An 18,006-nucleotide genomic window follows, 5' to 3' on the forward strand; every position below is an offset into this window, starting at 1 on the left:
AGTCATCTACTTATCGTGAGACACGCAGGCTAGTTGTAGGCTGGGTGAGCACCAGACAGCACATGTTTTTCAGAAGGCAAATAGGGCAGCAGACTGTGTCGCCTCCTATGTTGCATGACATTTCGGAGAGTTTTTATGGACGCCCATAATAGAGCTCTCGCCTCCATTGTATTTTTTACTTTCTTTTGACGTGGCAGGATGTACTTACGTTGGAGGTATATAAATTCCATTTTTATCAAAAAAAAAGCTATTTATTTTTTTTGGTTTTTATTATGTCGATATGTTTTAAAAATATAGGATGGTTTCCGTACGGAACTTGTAAGGATTTAAAAATATATTTTGTACTAATTTTTCCGACACAGATACTCGTATCGAGCGGTACGGCAGACCTATTAAACGCTCTTCACCGGCTCGCTTTTTTTTTTTTTTTTTGGTCAAAACCGGCTCGCTTTCGAGTTCCGCCACGGGAAACTGAAACCATAGAAGAGGAAAACCCTTGGCAAGAGAAGAAGAAGAAATGGCGACCGGCGGCCCCGCGAAGAACCACAAGAAGGCGAACCTCTTGGATCCCCATTCTATTAAACACATCCTCGACGAATCCGTCACTGAGGTGAGATCTCTCCCTCCCTCCCCCCTCTCGATCGCCAGGGTTCTTTTAGATCTCTTCGCCGCCGGCGCTCCCTAGGATTTCTGAAGAGGCGGTGCTGGTCCTCGTTGCAGGTCGTCACGAGCCGTGGGTACGTGGAAGACGTGAGGCTTAGCAACTTGAGATTGCTGATCGGGTCCATCATCATCGCCATCGCCCTCGCTGCTCAGTTCTACCCGAAGAAATTCCCAGAGAACAGGGATTTCCTCGTCGCCTGCATCGGATTATATCCTTTTTTGGGTGGTTTTTAACTTCAAAAGTTCAGTCCTTTTGTTCTCTTTGTTTGGGGGTGTGGAAGGTGTAGGGATTTCGGCGTGGAGATTGTTTGGTCTTGACTCGGGCAAATATATAGTTTTCAATGGACTATTGCAGTTCATCAGCTACACAAAGGAGAAGAATGCGATCCTCTTCACATATCCCCCTCCTGTGAGTTCCTTCTATCTTGATCTGTATAATGATTTTAATTTTTTTGTTACCTGGGATGTGTGATCCCTTACACTGTATGTGAGGGACTTTACTGCACAATTTTGGCATGCAGATTATTTTTTCCTGCTAAAGAAAATTGAGAAGTGGTTTATTTATTAAATTGTTTCTTTTTAATATGTTGTTTGATGAAGAGTAAATTGGACGAAGGCTTTGCTGCTCAGCAGAACCTGCATTCTTCCTTCAAATTACATTACATTTTGTTATTGATTGTGCTTTTATTTTCATTTCCACTGTTTGTGACTTTTGCATCTTGTAATGAAAGCAACGTAGTTATAGGATCATATATCTTAGAGTGCTCGATCACTCAATTGGATTCAGATACTACGAGATTCAGTCACCATAAAAGCACCCTTTCGTGCTGATGGCTGTAACTTGTGCTTGATAATTATTTTGATACAGTTTACATAAGCTAGACTTATTTCCCCATCACACTAGGAGATTGTTGGGATGACTGTTATGATGTATAGTAAGGCAATTAGGCGTTGATATTGACATGACAAACTCAAAAGGAATCGAATTGAGTAGATATTGTTGAACTGAACTTGGAATATCAAAGCCTTTCTCCTCTGACCGTACATCAGGACAATATTGGCAACATCTTGTGGATATGGAATGTTTTTCATGGATTATTTTTCTTTGAATGATACTGTGTGGTTAATCTTAAAAAAAAGTTTGGAACTTTCTGTTTTATAAGCCTGCTCATCTTTAATCTATACAAACCTCATGAACATTTCTAAACAAAATCTCCTAAAATCGCATTCCATAGTAACTCTGCTCTATTCCTCCTAGATACATGCTGCCAAAAGTGAATTCTGCTATAAATAATGGACATCTAGTGACTTCAGACAGTTTAAGAAAATAAAAACCCTAATTGGATATATACAGTTGCTGTCCTTGGATAACTTGTGATGGGTGGGAGCTCCCTCTCTGGAGGCCAAGGGAAGAAAGAGGGATTGAGCCAGGTTGTTCATCCTCCTCATTCCTGATTTTTCAAGATAATGAAATCCACTTCCGATGTGATTTTCTCTGTCCAAATGGAATTTGTGATTGGGGGTCAATGGACTCCCTCAACCTCCTTCCTTTCTTTCACTAGAGAGGTTCTCCCATTGATCAAAAGAAGTCTACGGGTACAGTCTTCCACCATCAAGATGGGGCCTAAGTTAGCAATATATTTTGATTCTTACTATATCATAAATTCATAATGATGAATAAAGGTTCTCATTTGCAACCATGTTTCCGTTCTTTTCCGAGCATTTGCCTTAATTCCATTCTTTTGGGATAGTGTTACTCCCCTAACATCTTATTTCGTATGGCTCTTCATCTTTTCTTCTTTATTACATTGTCTCAAAAAATCCAACACATTTGAATGCAATTTACATAGAAGCTGTGCTAAGATACAAGGGGAAAAGCTGCTAGGATCATGATGGAATCCATTCTGTTCTATGGGTCTTCCACAGTCAAATTGTTTCCTTGGAACTTGTTGTATCCTTGTGTAAAAGAGACGTGCTAGACTTGTTAATGCTCATGTTTCTTTTGGTAAAACTTCCCATTCACCTGTTTGTTAAAAATCTGAACTCTTAGAAAATGATGAATATGTTTTGTCAATTTGTAGCTTACTTAGTACGAGCCAATATGTATTGCGTCATAAGAGCTTTTGCACTGAATGCAACACTTGCAGATGTATAGTTGTAATGCTATTTTCTGGTGGAGGATATTTTTTTACAAGTCAATTATTCAAACCCCTAGAGAAGGAAATATCTCCTGCTATATATAATGGGAAAGGCTTGGAGGGCAGCCTCACACAGTTGGCCTCCAAAACGTGAAGCCAACAAGGGGAGAAAAAACATGTATTTGGTGAGAAGTAATAACCACTCTCTTAGGAAAAGAAAAGACTGTGCTGGAAATTAGTCTAAGAGAATGGAATTCGAACCAACTCTATCTCTTCTCTCTTATTGCTAATCCAGCTTGACCTGATTCTGTCTCCTCTCTTGAATCACAACTGTTCATGCTCTCTCATATACATTACACTATTTTCTCCTTTCTTTAGTTACATCTGTCATCCCATCTCAATCGACTCTCTGCTCTCTTTAACTGCAGCCTTTTATGCATGTCGAACTCTAGTAATGGAATAAAAAGAAATGGAAGTGCTCCATCTTATAAAAACATGCTTCCCAAAATTTTCTAGATGATTACGTACGCATGTTCATTGGAAGGTATACTAAATCCAAATTAAGAATGATCCAAAAGATAGTGGATGACTTAGTGTCTAGCAAGGATCGCTGTGTCGGTACCAGGGCTTATATCCAGTAGCACGGTTTGGTATGCCCCCATGCAGTTCCATGCCGGGCCCATACCGACACAACAGAGAGGGTAGGGAAGAGGAAGAATGGGAGAGGGGAAAAAAGAGAGAGGAAGGAAGGGAGGAGAAGGTCGGGGGATGCCAGCGGAGTGGGGCCCAACATTGCAGAGAGGGCGGGGGAGAGGAAGAACGAGAGAGAGGAAGAGAGAGAGAGAGAGAGAGAGAGAGAGAAGGGGGAGGGAGGGAGATAAATGGAGGGTGGTAGAGGCCCGAGGAGGGGCTCCGCCCAAGGTATGTCCAATCGGGCTGACCCGTTCGGTTCACTCTGTCGGTTCGGCCTTAGATTTCGAAATTCTTTCTAAACTGTTCCGAACCGCTCCGAACCAGATGGTTCGGGCCCCCCACTTCTTTAAAAGGCTTGAATCATGGTTTATTGAACCGGGGTGAACCGTCCGGTTCACCTTGTATCGAACTAGTATCAAACTGAATCCGGTAGCCGACCAGCAGGGGTCTCGATACCGGTTCGGCAGATCTTGGCTATGACCTCTAGTTCGAAACGGGGTCTCCGATGGGGTCCTTGCCAACTTCACTTAATTGTTGGATTCTCATTTTGATATGGATCCTCTTACCATTTGTTTTTTTATTTTTGATAAATTGGCTAGAAAATGAAGAGGAGATACAAAACGAAGGTGGAGTAGGATACTTCAGGATCCATCCATGTGTATTTGGTCTTTCATGGGGATTGATATTGTTAGGTGGCTGCGTATCTCGAATTGGATCTTTCACTCATGGAAGATAAAAACTAGGGGTTATATGTCATTAATTTTTCCTTTTTGGCTTTTTCAAAAGGTTAAGAATCTTGATATATCCTCACAATTATATGGAAATGTGATCTCCTACTATAGGCTCCGGCACTTGTATCATTGAGAATCTTTACATGTCGATGGACCATGTTCTTTAGATAACTTGTCTTGACTTCCACAATCACATGTACTGATCATTATCAGTCTTAAGTGGGCAATGATCACATAAATTTTTTTGTGGCACTTGCACACTTGCGAGGTTACCAAGCATTTTCAATTTCTAATAAAGATTTATCATCAGGTTATCCTGGAAATATGAGCTAGGATTATTTTTAATGATTATGTTTATGGTTTTTGTATTCATTCATGTTTATTGCATCAGACCAAAATCCATTTGCAAGTATCTTGGTGCCTGTTAAGAAGTTCTGTCACTGTGTTGACTTCTGAGCTTATCCTTTAATTTGCAGGATGTTTTTTAGGTAATTTCTGAAATCTGGTCATGTTTTTGTGGCACACAGGGATCCTTCAATAGCACTGGACTGATTGTGTCTTCGAAGCTGCCAAGGTTCTCTGACATGTACACTCTTACAATAGCCAGCGCAGACCCAAAGTCCATTTCTGCTAATAAGCCAGTCCATCTTACTAAGAGTGTCACAAAATGGTTAGCTCTTGCAATCATTTTGCTTTTCAGCAAAAGTTTCCTGCTGATTCTCTTTTAGTGCATTGAATCAATACATTGAATCCTGATGTTTTTCTTTTCTCCTACGGCCGAGAAAAGGATTGGTAGATTTATTTATCTGAACCACCAGAAAATGAGGCAGAGGAACCATGTTAGAGTTCATGTTTGGTGGTGCCAACTACTAATGAATGGCTTGACATAGCCATTAGTTCCTTCAGGAGGTTTTTAATGTCTTTTATATATTCGTCATAAATGTTAACTGAATGATTGGATTTCCAGCATGTGATAGGGCTAATATTGACAAGGTGGTTCCTATTGGATCGCCTGCACCATTAGTGTAGTGCACCTTTTATGTGTTTAAGAAAATCATACAGATTGCGAGCCTCTTTTGCCTAAGTTGTTCAGCCCCCATTATTCTCAAGGTTCTCTTTCTCTGAATTAGCCTTGGAATGATTACATGAAATCCCATTGATATGCTGCATCAGCAGTAATCTTAACTATGACCGACAATTCTTAATCCAATTATATGTTTGGATTGGTTAATCTTTCTATATCGTTTGTTGATTTGTTGTTAGTATTAGCTTCCATAGCTATTGCCAATTTTTCAAGAGCTGTGGTTACAAAACTGATTGCAACTCTCTTCCTCAGAAGGGTCCACATCATTGCCTTTCTAATGCAAGTTGTCTCCGTCACTGTTGTCAATCATGCTTTGACTAACTAGTTTCTTGTCAGGTTCACCAAAGATGGGGTCCTTGTGGAAGGTTCGTTCTGGAAGGATGTTGAGAGACTGATTGATGACTATAATGGAGAACGGAAGAACAAATGACTATCTGATGATTTCCTGCCTTGATGGAAAGGTGCTGGAGGCTTATCTTGGAAAGGTGCTTACTGGCTGCTGTCAATCTCATAATTGGAAAACGTTGTTACATTTCAAAAGAGCATGATGTAACCTAATCATCATTTTACTGGCACATCAAACATATTGATTTCTCTGATGATCCTTTTTGACATTAAATCGTATGGAGCAGCATCATATGTTATCGGCATGCCAATATGAAGATTTGCTAGGAGTAAAATGGTTCAAACACTATCAGATTGTTTCAACTACTTGCCATTGTTATTTTGATTTTTCATTCACTCGTAGCAGTGAGTAAAAGAATCAACAGCTGGGAAGCATGTGTGGTATACCAAGTTCCTACTGTCTTTTTTGTGATCAAGTATGCTTGTCCTGAGATGAAAACAGCTATTAGTCAATGCCATCATAAGCAAACATTAGTAATTGATGTGGCTGTGGAGGATTGATTTTTTGTTTTTATGCATATATTGTTTATTAATTGGATTGTGGAATGATCTTAAATGGAAAAATAATCAAGCTAATTTCGAAAAACAAGATTTGCTGGCTAGTGATTGTCATATGTAACGGCAAATGACAGTTTCTCCTGGGAATTTTTGGTGGTTAAATCAAAATTATCTTATTGACAAAATCAAGCTTCATGAGATCCATGATTGGTATGTAAGGGAAATTAATCTTTTCTCAAGGATTGTTTGCTAGGGACATGCCACTAATATGTAAACTTTGTGTGATGACAGCAATTGTTGAGGACATGATTGTAACTTGTGTTATTAGGTAAATTGTCTCTCATCTTTCTCAAAGATTTGGTCAAATTTGGAGTTTGTGATCTGCAAACTGTGGCTTGCTCTCTGTGCTTAGCAACTATAACTCAGTTACATTGAAATAATATTAATAATGTCCTGTAAAAAAAATTTAATTTTAATAATAATAATGAATTAGAGAGGATTGAAATTTCAAGAATGGCATAAGGATGCTTGGAATGTATTTTGAGATCTCCTATATGGCCTAGGATCATTTTTATTTTATTGTGAAAAAGATTCAAAACAAGCTCCCCACTGCACTAAGCTCAAGGAAAAAGCATTTGACATTAGATAGCACAGGCATCTGGTATGGAGGGTGCATGAGGATTTTTATAGTTTGGGGCAGTAGAACCAAGTTTGGAAGGAGCCATATGAGTTGGGAAGAGAGGGGTCTATGAGTTGGGATGGATCATAATTCCATGGCCAAAAGAAGTCGATGCCATTGAATGCTGGCATGTTGTTGTAGTCAAAGGCCACTATAGCGTCTTTTACAGGTTTAAATCTGTGGAGGGATCGGAACGAGGCTGTGTTTAGAGGATTAAGAAAGGATTGAAATGCCAAAAGGTGTCTCAAGCCTGGTTGGAATAAGAGCACTAAAAAGAGTACAGAGTTAGGTGGGAATGTAACACCAAATGATGCTATAAGAATCAATTCGGATGTTGTGAAAGAATGTAACGAGTTCTATCAGCTGGGATGGTAGCCACAAACGTCTTGGAATTTTGATATCCAGGCATAGGAAATGTGGTGCATTTGAGAAAGGACCTTGCATGGGTCTTAAATGAAGATTCTAAGGAGAATCTGATTTAAAAGATGGTGGGTTATGTAAAAGGATGGTTGCATTCGCCAGAGGCGCTCTTTTATTTGAGGGCTATTACTGGACTAATGGGATAATATTTGAATCACATGTATATAGAGAGTTAAAGGGTGCTGTTGATTCGCTAGCAAACTATTCTAGAGTTCAGACTATGAATTGACGCAAAGTGTTCAGTGAAATTTGAATAGACTCAAATTTAAAAAATAACTAGGCATTATTCCTTCTCCAGTCCCCAGTAGATAAAGAAAAAAAACATTGACCAAACTAGTTCAGGATATGATAGAATAGATCAAACTGAACGGAACTTACTGGGCCTGATGAGAACAACAGAACTGAAAGAATATGAGCAAAGAAATTTATAGACACCATAAAAGTGAAGGTGTTTACGAGTTGAGAAAACCTTGAGAGGCTTTGTTTTTTTCCCCCCCTCTAAATTTACGAATTTCATAGGCACAAAACCTGCCTTCCTCACTTGCTCAGAGCCATCCTCAAGTCAGAGTTCAATAACTTGAGTAGAGTCAGCAGTTAATGTGAGGGCATCCATCAGGGTGCAAATGAGCTGAGCTGAGTAATAGGCTGCCTCGGCCTGTCTCTTTAATTGAACTCAAGCCGGGCTTGGCAGGCTGCATTCATTGTGGGCTCAAGTCATTCGAACCGGGATTGAACAAGTTCTCTATCAATTTTTGCCGAGCTCCTACTAGTTTTTACGAACCTAAGGTGTTCAAACACGGTTAATTTTATGACCCTAGTTCGCTTTGGCATGTTTCCTGGCTGGACCGAACTCAAATGCCATGACCAAGCTGAGACTATTACTAAGCCTAGCCTGCATGATAGTTTGCAGCCCTATGCATCTACACATGATTAATTTATAGGCTATTTTCTTTCTAGCTGAAGATATTAGCATAATTTTAAAAATTACGTAATAATCTGCATCAGCCCATAATATTACTGTAATCCTGTATTGGCTAGTATTATTTTTCTTTATTCGCATAATTTTGTTAGAGTGATTTTAGGGATCACATGTATCTTAATGCTTCAGGGCATACTTGCAATTCATAGTGAGATGCCGATTTATCAAAAAAAAAAGGATAATATAACAACTTGTATTAGCTAGTAATATTTTTTTTTGTTAGCATGATCTTATATCAATTTATATTATTTTTCTTATATGGAGTCTATACATGAGTATATATAACCCATGAGATGTACCAAATATGATGGAACAAGAAAATAGAATCACTTTTCTCTCTCTCTTTTTCTCTTTCTCTATCAATATTTTAATATGATATCAAAGCCACCGATCACCTAATCTGCCGCCACTATCTCTTCCGTCATTGCTGTGGCCATCGTTGCCATATCTACAAGCTTTAAAGACCCCCTGTTGTGGGGGGGGAGGGGGCCTTGAATTTAGTCCCACATCGGCTAGAGCGGAAAGGTTCCGTGCCTTATAATGAGGAGGGCGAAGCCTTTTCCTCACGAGGGCCCTTTTGTGGGACAAAACCGTGAGGGCAATCCCCCCGTCAGCGCTGGACGCGCGGGCCGGAAACGTCTCCCTCCGTCAGCGCTGGACGCGCGGACCGGAGCGCCCAAAGCGGACAATACCTCGTGGGGGACGCGGTCTCTTTCTGCTCGGCTCGGTTGGGACTAAGGCTGTTGCCGGGGTGAAAATCCCGCAACAGATGGCGCTAGAAGGAGGGCCAGCCTCCTCTCTCCATTGACTACCCTCCAGGACTGTGGGGGCCCGTTGGGGTAAAACCTGGCCGGAACCTTCCCGCTGGGAGGGCTATGTTGTGGGGGGGGAGGGGGCCTTGAATTTAGTCCCACATCGGCTAGAGCGGAAAGGTTCCGTGCCTTATAATGAGGAGGGCGAAGCCTTTTCCTCACGAGGGCCCTTTTGTGGGACAAAACCGTGAGGGCAATCCCCCCGTCAGCGCTGGACGCGCGGGCCGGAAACGTCTCCCTCCGTCAGCGCTGGACGCGCGGACCGGAGCGCCCAAAGCGGACAATACTTCGTGGGGGACGCGGTCTCTTTCTGCTCGGCTCGGTTGGGACTAAGGCTGTTGCCGGGGTGAAAATCCCGCAACACCCCCCATTGCCAATCTATCGATCTCTATTTTTAGGTGAATCAACACCCAAAAATCTTCTATTTTTAGTGAATTTGCAAATCCTCAATTTTTCACAGATCTTCTATTTTCTAGTGGATCAACATTCAAAAATCTCATATTCCTTAGTATACCTGCATATCCTTTATTTCTGATGGATTATTACCTGAATATTTTTTTTTCTATAGATCTGCAGCTCCTCTGTACCACTTTTTTTCTCAGTTTTAGATTTTCAATCGTCTCTCCTCACCGTTGCTTCGCCCATTTCTCTCTATCTTCGATTTTATTTGCTTCCTTCGGCTCCTTTACCATGCAATTTGAGATCTCTTGCTCCTTTTCCATTGTGTCTCCATCTACGAAGATCGTCGACTTTCGGTTGCCTTCTCTCTGAGCTCTGTCCTCACTGCAACTATAATTTTCTAGGTATCTTTTTGTTACTACATCATCAGACAAGTCAATCAGCCACATTGGCAGACACGTCAGTCAAACACATCGATAGACACACTAGTCTCCTATATTAGTCAGCCATGTCAATGGACACATTAGTCTGCCACGCCAGTTAGCTAAGTTAGCATTGTCAAATACATCAGTTTGTTGCGTTAGTTTTCTGATCTACCACATCAGTTTCTAAGCTGCTATGTCAACTTTTGTTATGTCATATCAAATTCTGTATTGTCATATTAGCTTGACACATCAGTCTATTATATCGACTTTTAAGTTGTTGTGTTAAGTCCTAATCCGCTGTATCAGCTTCTGAGCGGCTATAACAACTCGTGTTCTGGCACATTAGGCTTTCTGCTGCCATGTCAGCTTCTGATCTACCACAACATCCGCCTCTGAGCTGCCATGTCAGCTTCTAATCTATCATGTCAGCTTCTGAGTTGCTACTTCAGCTTATGATCTAGTATGTCAGTTTTCGGATACATTTGTAATTTAGTTGCTAAACTTAAGTTGGCACCTATAGTACCATTGAGTTTGATGGGGGATGTTAGCATAATTTTAGGGATCACATAATAACCTGTATTAACCCATAATATTTTTCTTTGTTAACGTGATCCTGTATCGATCAATATTATTTTTCTTATATAGAGTTTATACACAAGTATATATAACCCATGAGATGTATTGAATGCGATGGAATAGAAAAATAAAATCATCACTTTTCTTTCTTTTTTTTCTTTTCTTTTTCTCTTCTTCTACTAATATTTTAACATTAACAAGTAGGTATGGCTTAGCATGTTCTAAAAAGAATGCCTTGGGCTCTTTTATGCAAGAGATTGGATGAGAATAAAAAAAAGAAAAGAAAATATAGCGACCGATGAATCGAATACTTTTCATCCATCGATGCCAAGGTGGAGATCACATTCCAATCCAACCAACAGCCTATCTCTGTCAAGCTCACATTTGATATCATACATACATACATATATGCATATCTACGTGCGCGTGCATGCGTGCGTGCGTGTGCGTGCGAGAGAGAGAGAGAGAGAGAGAGAGAGAGAGCATCATGGTAACTTTTGGAGAAGATGCTAATTAAGCAATGAATGGGTGGTTGGACCACGAGTGTGGGCCTATTCTTCTGATAACTCCGAAACGCTGCCCAGTGGTCAATTATTAGTCGTTCATTGCCACCTTTTTATCACCTTCACCTGTCCTCCTCCCATTTGGACTTTGGAAGGATCATCTCACGGTCTTATATGGCCATTACTTGATGACAAAAAGCCTTGCGCATGGGAGCACGGGCCGGGTAACCATATTTTTCTTAGTATTCTTGAATAATTAATAAGATTTGCATATTAATGATGCTATATGTTGCTATATTTTACATTCTTTTCTTCTTCTTTTAATTCTCAGTTTAATCAATCGAGTTCTTTCTGAACTTCTAGTGTATGCTCCGCATTTTTTTCCCCCAAATCCTGGATCCTTTGCCTTTCCAGTCTGCCAGAAAAATGTTCCTGTATACGGAACTTGGAGCATGCATATCGTCACTACCCTACTGGCCAAACCCTCATGGTGTCCTCTGCCGTAGAAGAAGGGGAATCGCATGTTGAGGCCCACTCACTGAATTTGAAGGCCAATACTAAGTCCAAGGTAGGAACAAGACTTGCAGAAAGAGAGAGCCATCAGGGCAGACCATGATTTAGCTGTCAATATGTCTTGTTATATATGATGCTTCCAATCTTTCCATGCATGTGATGTTGGAATGGACCAGATGTTGATCGATCTTTTTTAACATTAATACAAGCCTCTTAAGTGAAAGATTGATGCTTAATTTCCTATCGATATTTGTCACAAGTTGGCATACACTAGCCATTCCTTTTTCTTTCTATGGTTCAAATGATCTCTTAGGTGGAAGGCATGTCCCAAAGGAAAATGTCGTGATTTCATGTGGGATGTTGAAATGCTACGAGTGATCATATATCCTCTTAATCTTGCTCTTTTAGTTCCGTGAAATGAATCAAAGCAGCCCATCAATCTTGTTTTTTTTCTTTTTTTTGGGGGAGAAAGATCCTATTTTGAAAATTTTTAAAATGTTAAGCTTGTAATTACTCAGCTTAAACCAACAAGTTCGCTTGCCAACTGATGGATTAATTGGAGCGTGAATATGGAGAACAAATTGAAATAGCTCGAAGTAATGAAGTTACATAAGAAAAGGTAATATGTTTACATGGATTATCAGCAAACGACGAGGGAAAGATGTTCATATAATAACATAAAATGAAAATTAAAAAGAACTTTAAAAAGTTAACAGCAACAAAGGATGGGTCCTTGTTAAGTTTGCTGGTTTCCTATGGGTCGTCTAAATTAGTTACTATTGACTGAATGTAGTATGTCTCTCTTTGGTGCAATATAAGAATCATCGACTCCTCTACCTAAAGTGGAGCCACTTGTATGAGACCGAGCATCACAATACCTCAAGTGGCATGCAGAGCCCAATGCATACACTATTTCCAAGTGAGTGAATCATCATAACTCTCTTAGGCTTCGTTTGGAGAGCTATTGGCAGTAGAGTTTATGAAAGTAGAACTTTCTGAAATACAGCTTTTATAAAAAACTGTTTGTTGTTTGCTAATTACATTTTTAAAGTACTGTACCACTTTAACATGTGTTTGGTAAACAAACTGAGAAAATACTTTTAGTATTAGAAAATGATCTTAAAGGACATTGCATAGTATTATGCAACACAGCATAATAAAATATAATATGTATTAATACATAAATATATGATATTGTATAATATTACTATAATGTAATATAATATTATTGTAATATAGTAATATAATATTGTACACTATAGCATAATAATTTAATATAATATTAAATTATACATATCAATGTATTATGATATAATGTAATATAATAATAAAGATATAAAATATTATAACTATTAGCGTAAATTAATTTTCTATAATGTAACAAATTTTCTAGCTAGGTGATAAAATTGGTTAAATAATTATTAAAGAGATATTTTGTGTAATTATTATATTTTATTATGAGTATTTTGGTCAAAAAACAGCTTTCCGACTAGAGTTAAAAGTATTTTTTCGGAAAACTTCAAAATGAAGCTTCTTCCAAAAAGCTATTTTTAACCTTTTAGAAAAGCTAAAATAACTTTTCAAAATTTTTACGAAATACTTTTATTTCATTTAAAAGTATATTTGAAGAATAAAAACCTTTCAAAATGGGGCTTAATTCATACTTACTTGTCAAACTTAAACCATACAAACAGATAACCATTCCCTAATAATAAAACCATCACACGTCTAATCCCTCAATCCACACATTAAGAAGCATCTCATCCAAAGTAAAAGTGTACTTTCGTCATGACATCTTAAAGATGTTACTGGGAGAGGGAGAGAGAGGGAGAGAGAGAGCAGCAGAAACGTCCTTCTTTCTCGTGCTATACAGGTAAACCACCCAACGGTTTCTTCCGACCCAAACCCTAACGTACCCCATGCACGTGAAACGCTACATGCCCTCAAATTTCCTATCCCAGACGCTAACCCCTCTATATAATCCTCACGCCAAGTAGTAGCTTATAGAGTGAGAAGAAAGATAAAAAAATAACTAAGATCAAGATAAGGCAATCATGCCTCCCGTCATCTTCCTCCTCCTTTCCCTCCTCCTCCTCCCCTCTTCTCATGCTGCAGACTTCTGCGTCGCAGACCTCACGGGCCACCTGACCCCCTCAGGCTACGACTGCAAGAAGGAGGCTGCCGTCACCGTCAACGACTTTGTCTTCACCGGCCTCGGCAAGGCGGGCAACACCTCGAACCTCATCAAGGCTGCAGTGACCCCCGCCTTCGTCGCCCAAGTCCCGGGTGTCAACGGGCTCGGCATCTCTGCTGCTCGCCTCGACCTTGCTCCAGGGGGTGTCGTCCCCCTCCACACCCACCCAGCCGCCACCGAGTTCCTTGTGGTCACCCAGGGCACCATCTGCGCCGGCTTCATCAGCTCCACTGCCAATGACGTCTATTTTAAGTCCCTCAACACGGGCGACTCCATGCTCTTCCCCCAAGCGTTGCTGCACTTCCAGGTGAATTGTGGTCGGACGACGGCTGTGGCCATTGTGAGCTTCAGCAGCCCGAGCCCAGGGCTCCAGATAACATCATTCGCGCTCTTCGCGAACAATTTGCCGTCGGCATTGGTGGAGATGGTCACCTTCCTGGACGATGCTGAAGTGAAGAAACTCAAGAAGCTGCTCGGAGGGACCGGGTGAGGGAGCGAACTTGGTTGCCTCCTGGGAGTTGATTTAATGCGAGTTCTTTGAGTGTTTTCTGTCTGTGTGGGCACTTAGCAGTGTTAGTGTTGGATGTGTTTCTTTCGTTGTGGGCAAATGGTGGTGTATGGAGTCTTAATTGCTTCTTCTTCTGCAATTATTTTAACATGAACAAGCTTTAATGGCTTAGCATGTTCTAAAAAGAGAGAGCATCATGGTAACTTCTGGAGAATATGCTAATTAAGCAATGAATGGGTGGTTGGACCACGAGTGTGGGCCTATTCTTCTGATAATTCTGAAACGCTGCCGACTGGTCAATTATTACTCGTTCATTGCCACCTTTTTATCACCTTCACCTGTCCTCCTCCCGTTTGGACTTTGGAAGGATCATCTCACGGTCTTATATGGCCATTACTTGATGACAAAAAGCCTTGCGCCTGGGAGCTCGGGGTAACCATATTTTTCTTAGTATTCTTGATTAGTTAATAAGATTTACATATTAATGATGCTGTATGTTGCTATATTTTACATTCTTTTTTTCTTTCTCAGTTTAATCAATCGAGTTCTTTCTGAACTTCTTGCGTATGCTCCGCATCCCCCCCCCCCCCCCCCCCCCCCCCCCCCCAAAAAAAAAAAAAAAAAAATCCTGGATCCTTTGCGTTCTAGCCTGCCAGAAAAATGTTCCTGTATACGGAACTTGGAGCATGCATATCGTCACTACCCTATTGGTCGAACCCTCATGGTGTCCTCTGCGGTAGAAGAAGGGGAATTGCATGTTAAGGCCCGCTCACTGAATTTGAAGGCCAAGACTAAGTCCAAGGTAGGAATAAGACTTGCAGAAAGAGAGAGCCATCAGGGCAGACCATGCTTTAGCTGTCAATATGTCTTGTTATGATGCTTCCAATCTTTCCATGTGATGTTGGAATGGACCAGATGTTGATAGATCTTTTTTAACATTAATACAAGCCTGTTAAGTGAAAGATGGATGCTTTCCTATCGATATTTTTCACAAGTTGGCATATACTCTAGCCATTCCTTTTTCTTTCTATGGTTCAAATGCCTTATTAGGTGGAAGGCATGTCCAAAAGGAAAATGTCGTGATTTCATGTGGGATGTTGAAATGCTACGAGTGATCATATACATTTCTCAGTGCTTTCACCATATATTGAGTACAGTTTTTGATCATACGTGGAGTCATTTTGCTGGGCTGCGAGTCTCGTTTCATCCAACGCGTCGAGTTCCTCCAGTCTTTGGCGCGTTTTCCTCGTCTCTTAACCCTATAGGAGGGCCGTCCTTAACTAAGGAATTTCCACTTCAAGTGGGAGGACCGCTTCCGCTCCAAACACTAGTGAATAGGGCGTGGCCCTGGAGTCCGGTAGGTGGTTCTCGTGTTTCCTTCTCTCTCTTAGCTTTGATCCCCTCGAGTGAAGCTTGCTCTCTTATTTCAGTGAAATGAATCAAAGCAGCTCGTCGATCTTGTTTTTTTTTGGGAGAAAGATCCTATTTTAATAATTTTTAAAATGTTAGCCTTGTAATTACTCAGCTTAAACCAACAAGTTCTCTTGCCAACTGATGGATTAATTGGAGCGTGAAGATGGAGAACAAATTGAAATAGCTCGAGTACATATATGCATTTCGATTAGGATCGTATTCTATGGCTACGATTCTACCAGATATGTCCTTTTCATTTCGTCGAAAATCGATTTTACGGTATAGTAAAGAAGTTACACTAGAAAAGGCAATATGTTTACATAGATTATCAGCGAACAACGAGGAAAAGAGGTTCATATAATAACATATAATGAAAATTAATTAAAAAGAACTTTAAAAAGTTAACAGCAACAAAGGATGGGTCCTTGTTAATTAAGTTCGCAGGTTTCCTATGTGTCGTCTAGATTAGTTACTATTGACTGAATGCAGTATGTCACTCTTTGGTGTAATACAAGAATCATCGACTCCTCTGTCTAAAGTGGAGCCACTTGCACAAGACTGAGCATCACAATACCTCAAGTAGCATGCAGAGCCCAATGCACACACTATTTCCAAGTCAATGAATCATCATAACTCTCTTAATCCATTTACTCACCTCGTCAAACTTAAACCATAAAAACAGATAACTATTCCCTAATGATAAAACCATCACAAATCTAATCCCTCAATCCACACATTAAGAAACATCTCGTCCCAGTAAAAGTGTACTTTTGTCATGACATCTTAAAGATGTTACTGAGAAAGAGAGAGAGAGAGACAAGCAGAAACGTCCTTCTTTCACATGCTATCCAGCTAAACAACCCGTCGGTTTCTTCCGACCAAAACCCTAACGTACCCCATGCATGCACGTGAAACGCTGCGCGCGCATGGCCTCAAATTTCCAATCCCAGACGCCAACCCCTCTATATAATCCTCACGCCAAGTACTAGCTTATAGAGTGAGAAGAAAGATAAAAAAAATAACTAAGATCAAGATAAGGCAATCATGCCTCCCGTCATCTTCCTCCTCCTTTCCCTCCTCCTCCTCCTCCTCCTCTCCTCTTCTCATGCCGCAGACTTCTGCGTCGCAGACCTCACAGGCCGCCTGACCCCCTCAGGCTACGAATGCAAGAAGGAGGCTGCCGTCACCACCAACGACTTTGTCTTCACCGGCCTCGGCAAGGCCGGCAACACCTCGAACCTCATCAAGGCTGCAGTGACCCCCGCCTTCGTCGCGCAATTCCCGGGTGTCAACGGGCTCGGCATCTCTGCTGCTCGCCTCGACATTGCTCCAGGGGGCGTCGTCCCCCTCCACACCCACCCTGCCGCCACCGAGTTCCTTGTGGTCACCCAGGGAACCATCTGCGCCGGCTTCATCTCCACTGCCAATAACGTCTATTATAAGTCCCTCAATACGGGCGACTCCATGCTCTTCCCCCAAGGGCTGCTGCACTTCCAGGTGAATGGTGGTGGGACGACGGCTGTGGCCATTGTGAGCTTCAGCAGCCCGAGCCCAGGGCTCCAGATAACGTCATTCGCGCTCTTCGCGAACAATTTGCCGTCGGCATTGGTGGAGAAGGTCACCTTCCTGGACGATGCTGAAGTGAAGAAACTCAAGAAGCTGCTCGGAGGGACCGGGTGAGGGAGCGAACTTGGTTGCCTCCAGAAAGTTGATTTAATGTGAGTTCTTTGAGGGCTTTGTGTCTGTGTGTGCTCTTAGCAGTGTTAGTGGTAGATGTGTTTCTTTCGTTGTGGGCAAAGGGTGGTGTATGGAGTCTTAATTGCTTTGGGTGAGGTATTATGTGGTGACCAAATTAATCTAATATCACTTGGCCTGGATGTACGATTTGTTGAGAATTCAGAAAGAACTTAATTTCTTTGTGATTAACCCTTTTCCCCTCCCTGCAGACCGAGTTCAGCAGCTGAGCTAAATTGTCGGAAAAGGGAACCCCTTTAGCATTGTCGACATTAATTCCATTCTGTCTTCAAAATGGCAAAAAAATTCTCCGCTAAGAATTGTGCTGAAGAACTGTCCGCTAAACATTTACTATACCCTCCCCCTAAAAAAAGATTATATCATGAAAATAGGAGTGTAACACCAATGAGTGCTTGCTTGGATGGTATTATCTCTTGCCTTTTGGATAAGAGGATAGGAATTCGAGTTGCGCCCACACTCACTTGGAACCTTGTAGAGTGGGGTGGGAATGGATAGAAGATGGGATCAGCCCATTCTAGCCTCAAAAATCAGAAAAAAAAAAGAAGAAGAGCAGTGCTACAAGTTGCGTTGACTTGGTCAACTATCTGAACTGGAGAATGTTTTTCCCTGTTGGATCTT

At 41.1% G+C, this 18,006-nt stretch overlaps 3 protein-coding genes across 3 annotated transcripts; all 3 read left to right on the forward strand.

The window, feature by feature from the left end:
• Positions 1 to 439: 439 nt before the first annotated feature.
• Positions 440 to 6,192, forward strand: LOC103703284 (probable signal peptidase complex subunit 2). The gene is made up of 5 exons (XM_008786085.3): positions 440 to 610; positions 721 to 872; positions 991 to 1,072; positions 4,753 to 4,895; positions 5,646 to 6,192. Exons 1-5 carry the CDS (start codon positions 518 to 520, stop codon positions 5,737 to 5,739), a joined length of 564 nt encoding a protein of 187 aa, XP_008784307.2. The 5' UTR covers positions 440 to 517; the 3' UTR covers positions 5,740 to 6,192.
• A 7,319-nt stretch (positions 6,193 to 13,511) lies between these two features.
• On the forward strand, positions 13,512 to 14,496 carry LOC103703402 (germin-like protein 8-14). Its single transcript, XM_039131513.1, has one exon. The coding sequence runs from the start codon at positions 13,573 to 13,575 to the stop codon at positions 14,200 to 14,202; it is 630 nt and encodes a 209-aa protein (XP_038987441.1). The 5' UTR covers positions 13,512 to 13,572; the 3' UTR covers positions 14,203 to 14,496.
• Positions 14,497 to 16,618: 2,122 nt separating this feature from the next.
• Positions 16,619 to 17,559, forward strand: LOC103703285 (germin-like protein 8-14). The gene has a single exon (XM_008786086.3). It carries the CDS (start codon positions 16,678 to 16,680, stop codon positions 17,311 to 17,313), a length of 636 nt encoding a protein of 211 aa, XP_008784308.2. The 5' UTR covers positions 16,619 to 16,677; the 3' UTR covers positions 17,314 to 17,559.
• Positions 17,560 to 18,006: the final 447 nt, after the last annotated feature.

This window comes from Phoenix dactylifera, chromosome 11, assembly GCF_009389715.1.
Source record: "Phoenix dactylifera cultivar Barhee BC4 chromosome 11, palm_55x_up_171113_PBpolish2nd_filt_p, whole genome shotgun sequence".
NCBI lineage: Eukaryota > Viridiplantae > Streptophyta > Magnoliopsida > Arecales > Arecaceae > Phoenix > Phoenix dactylifera.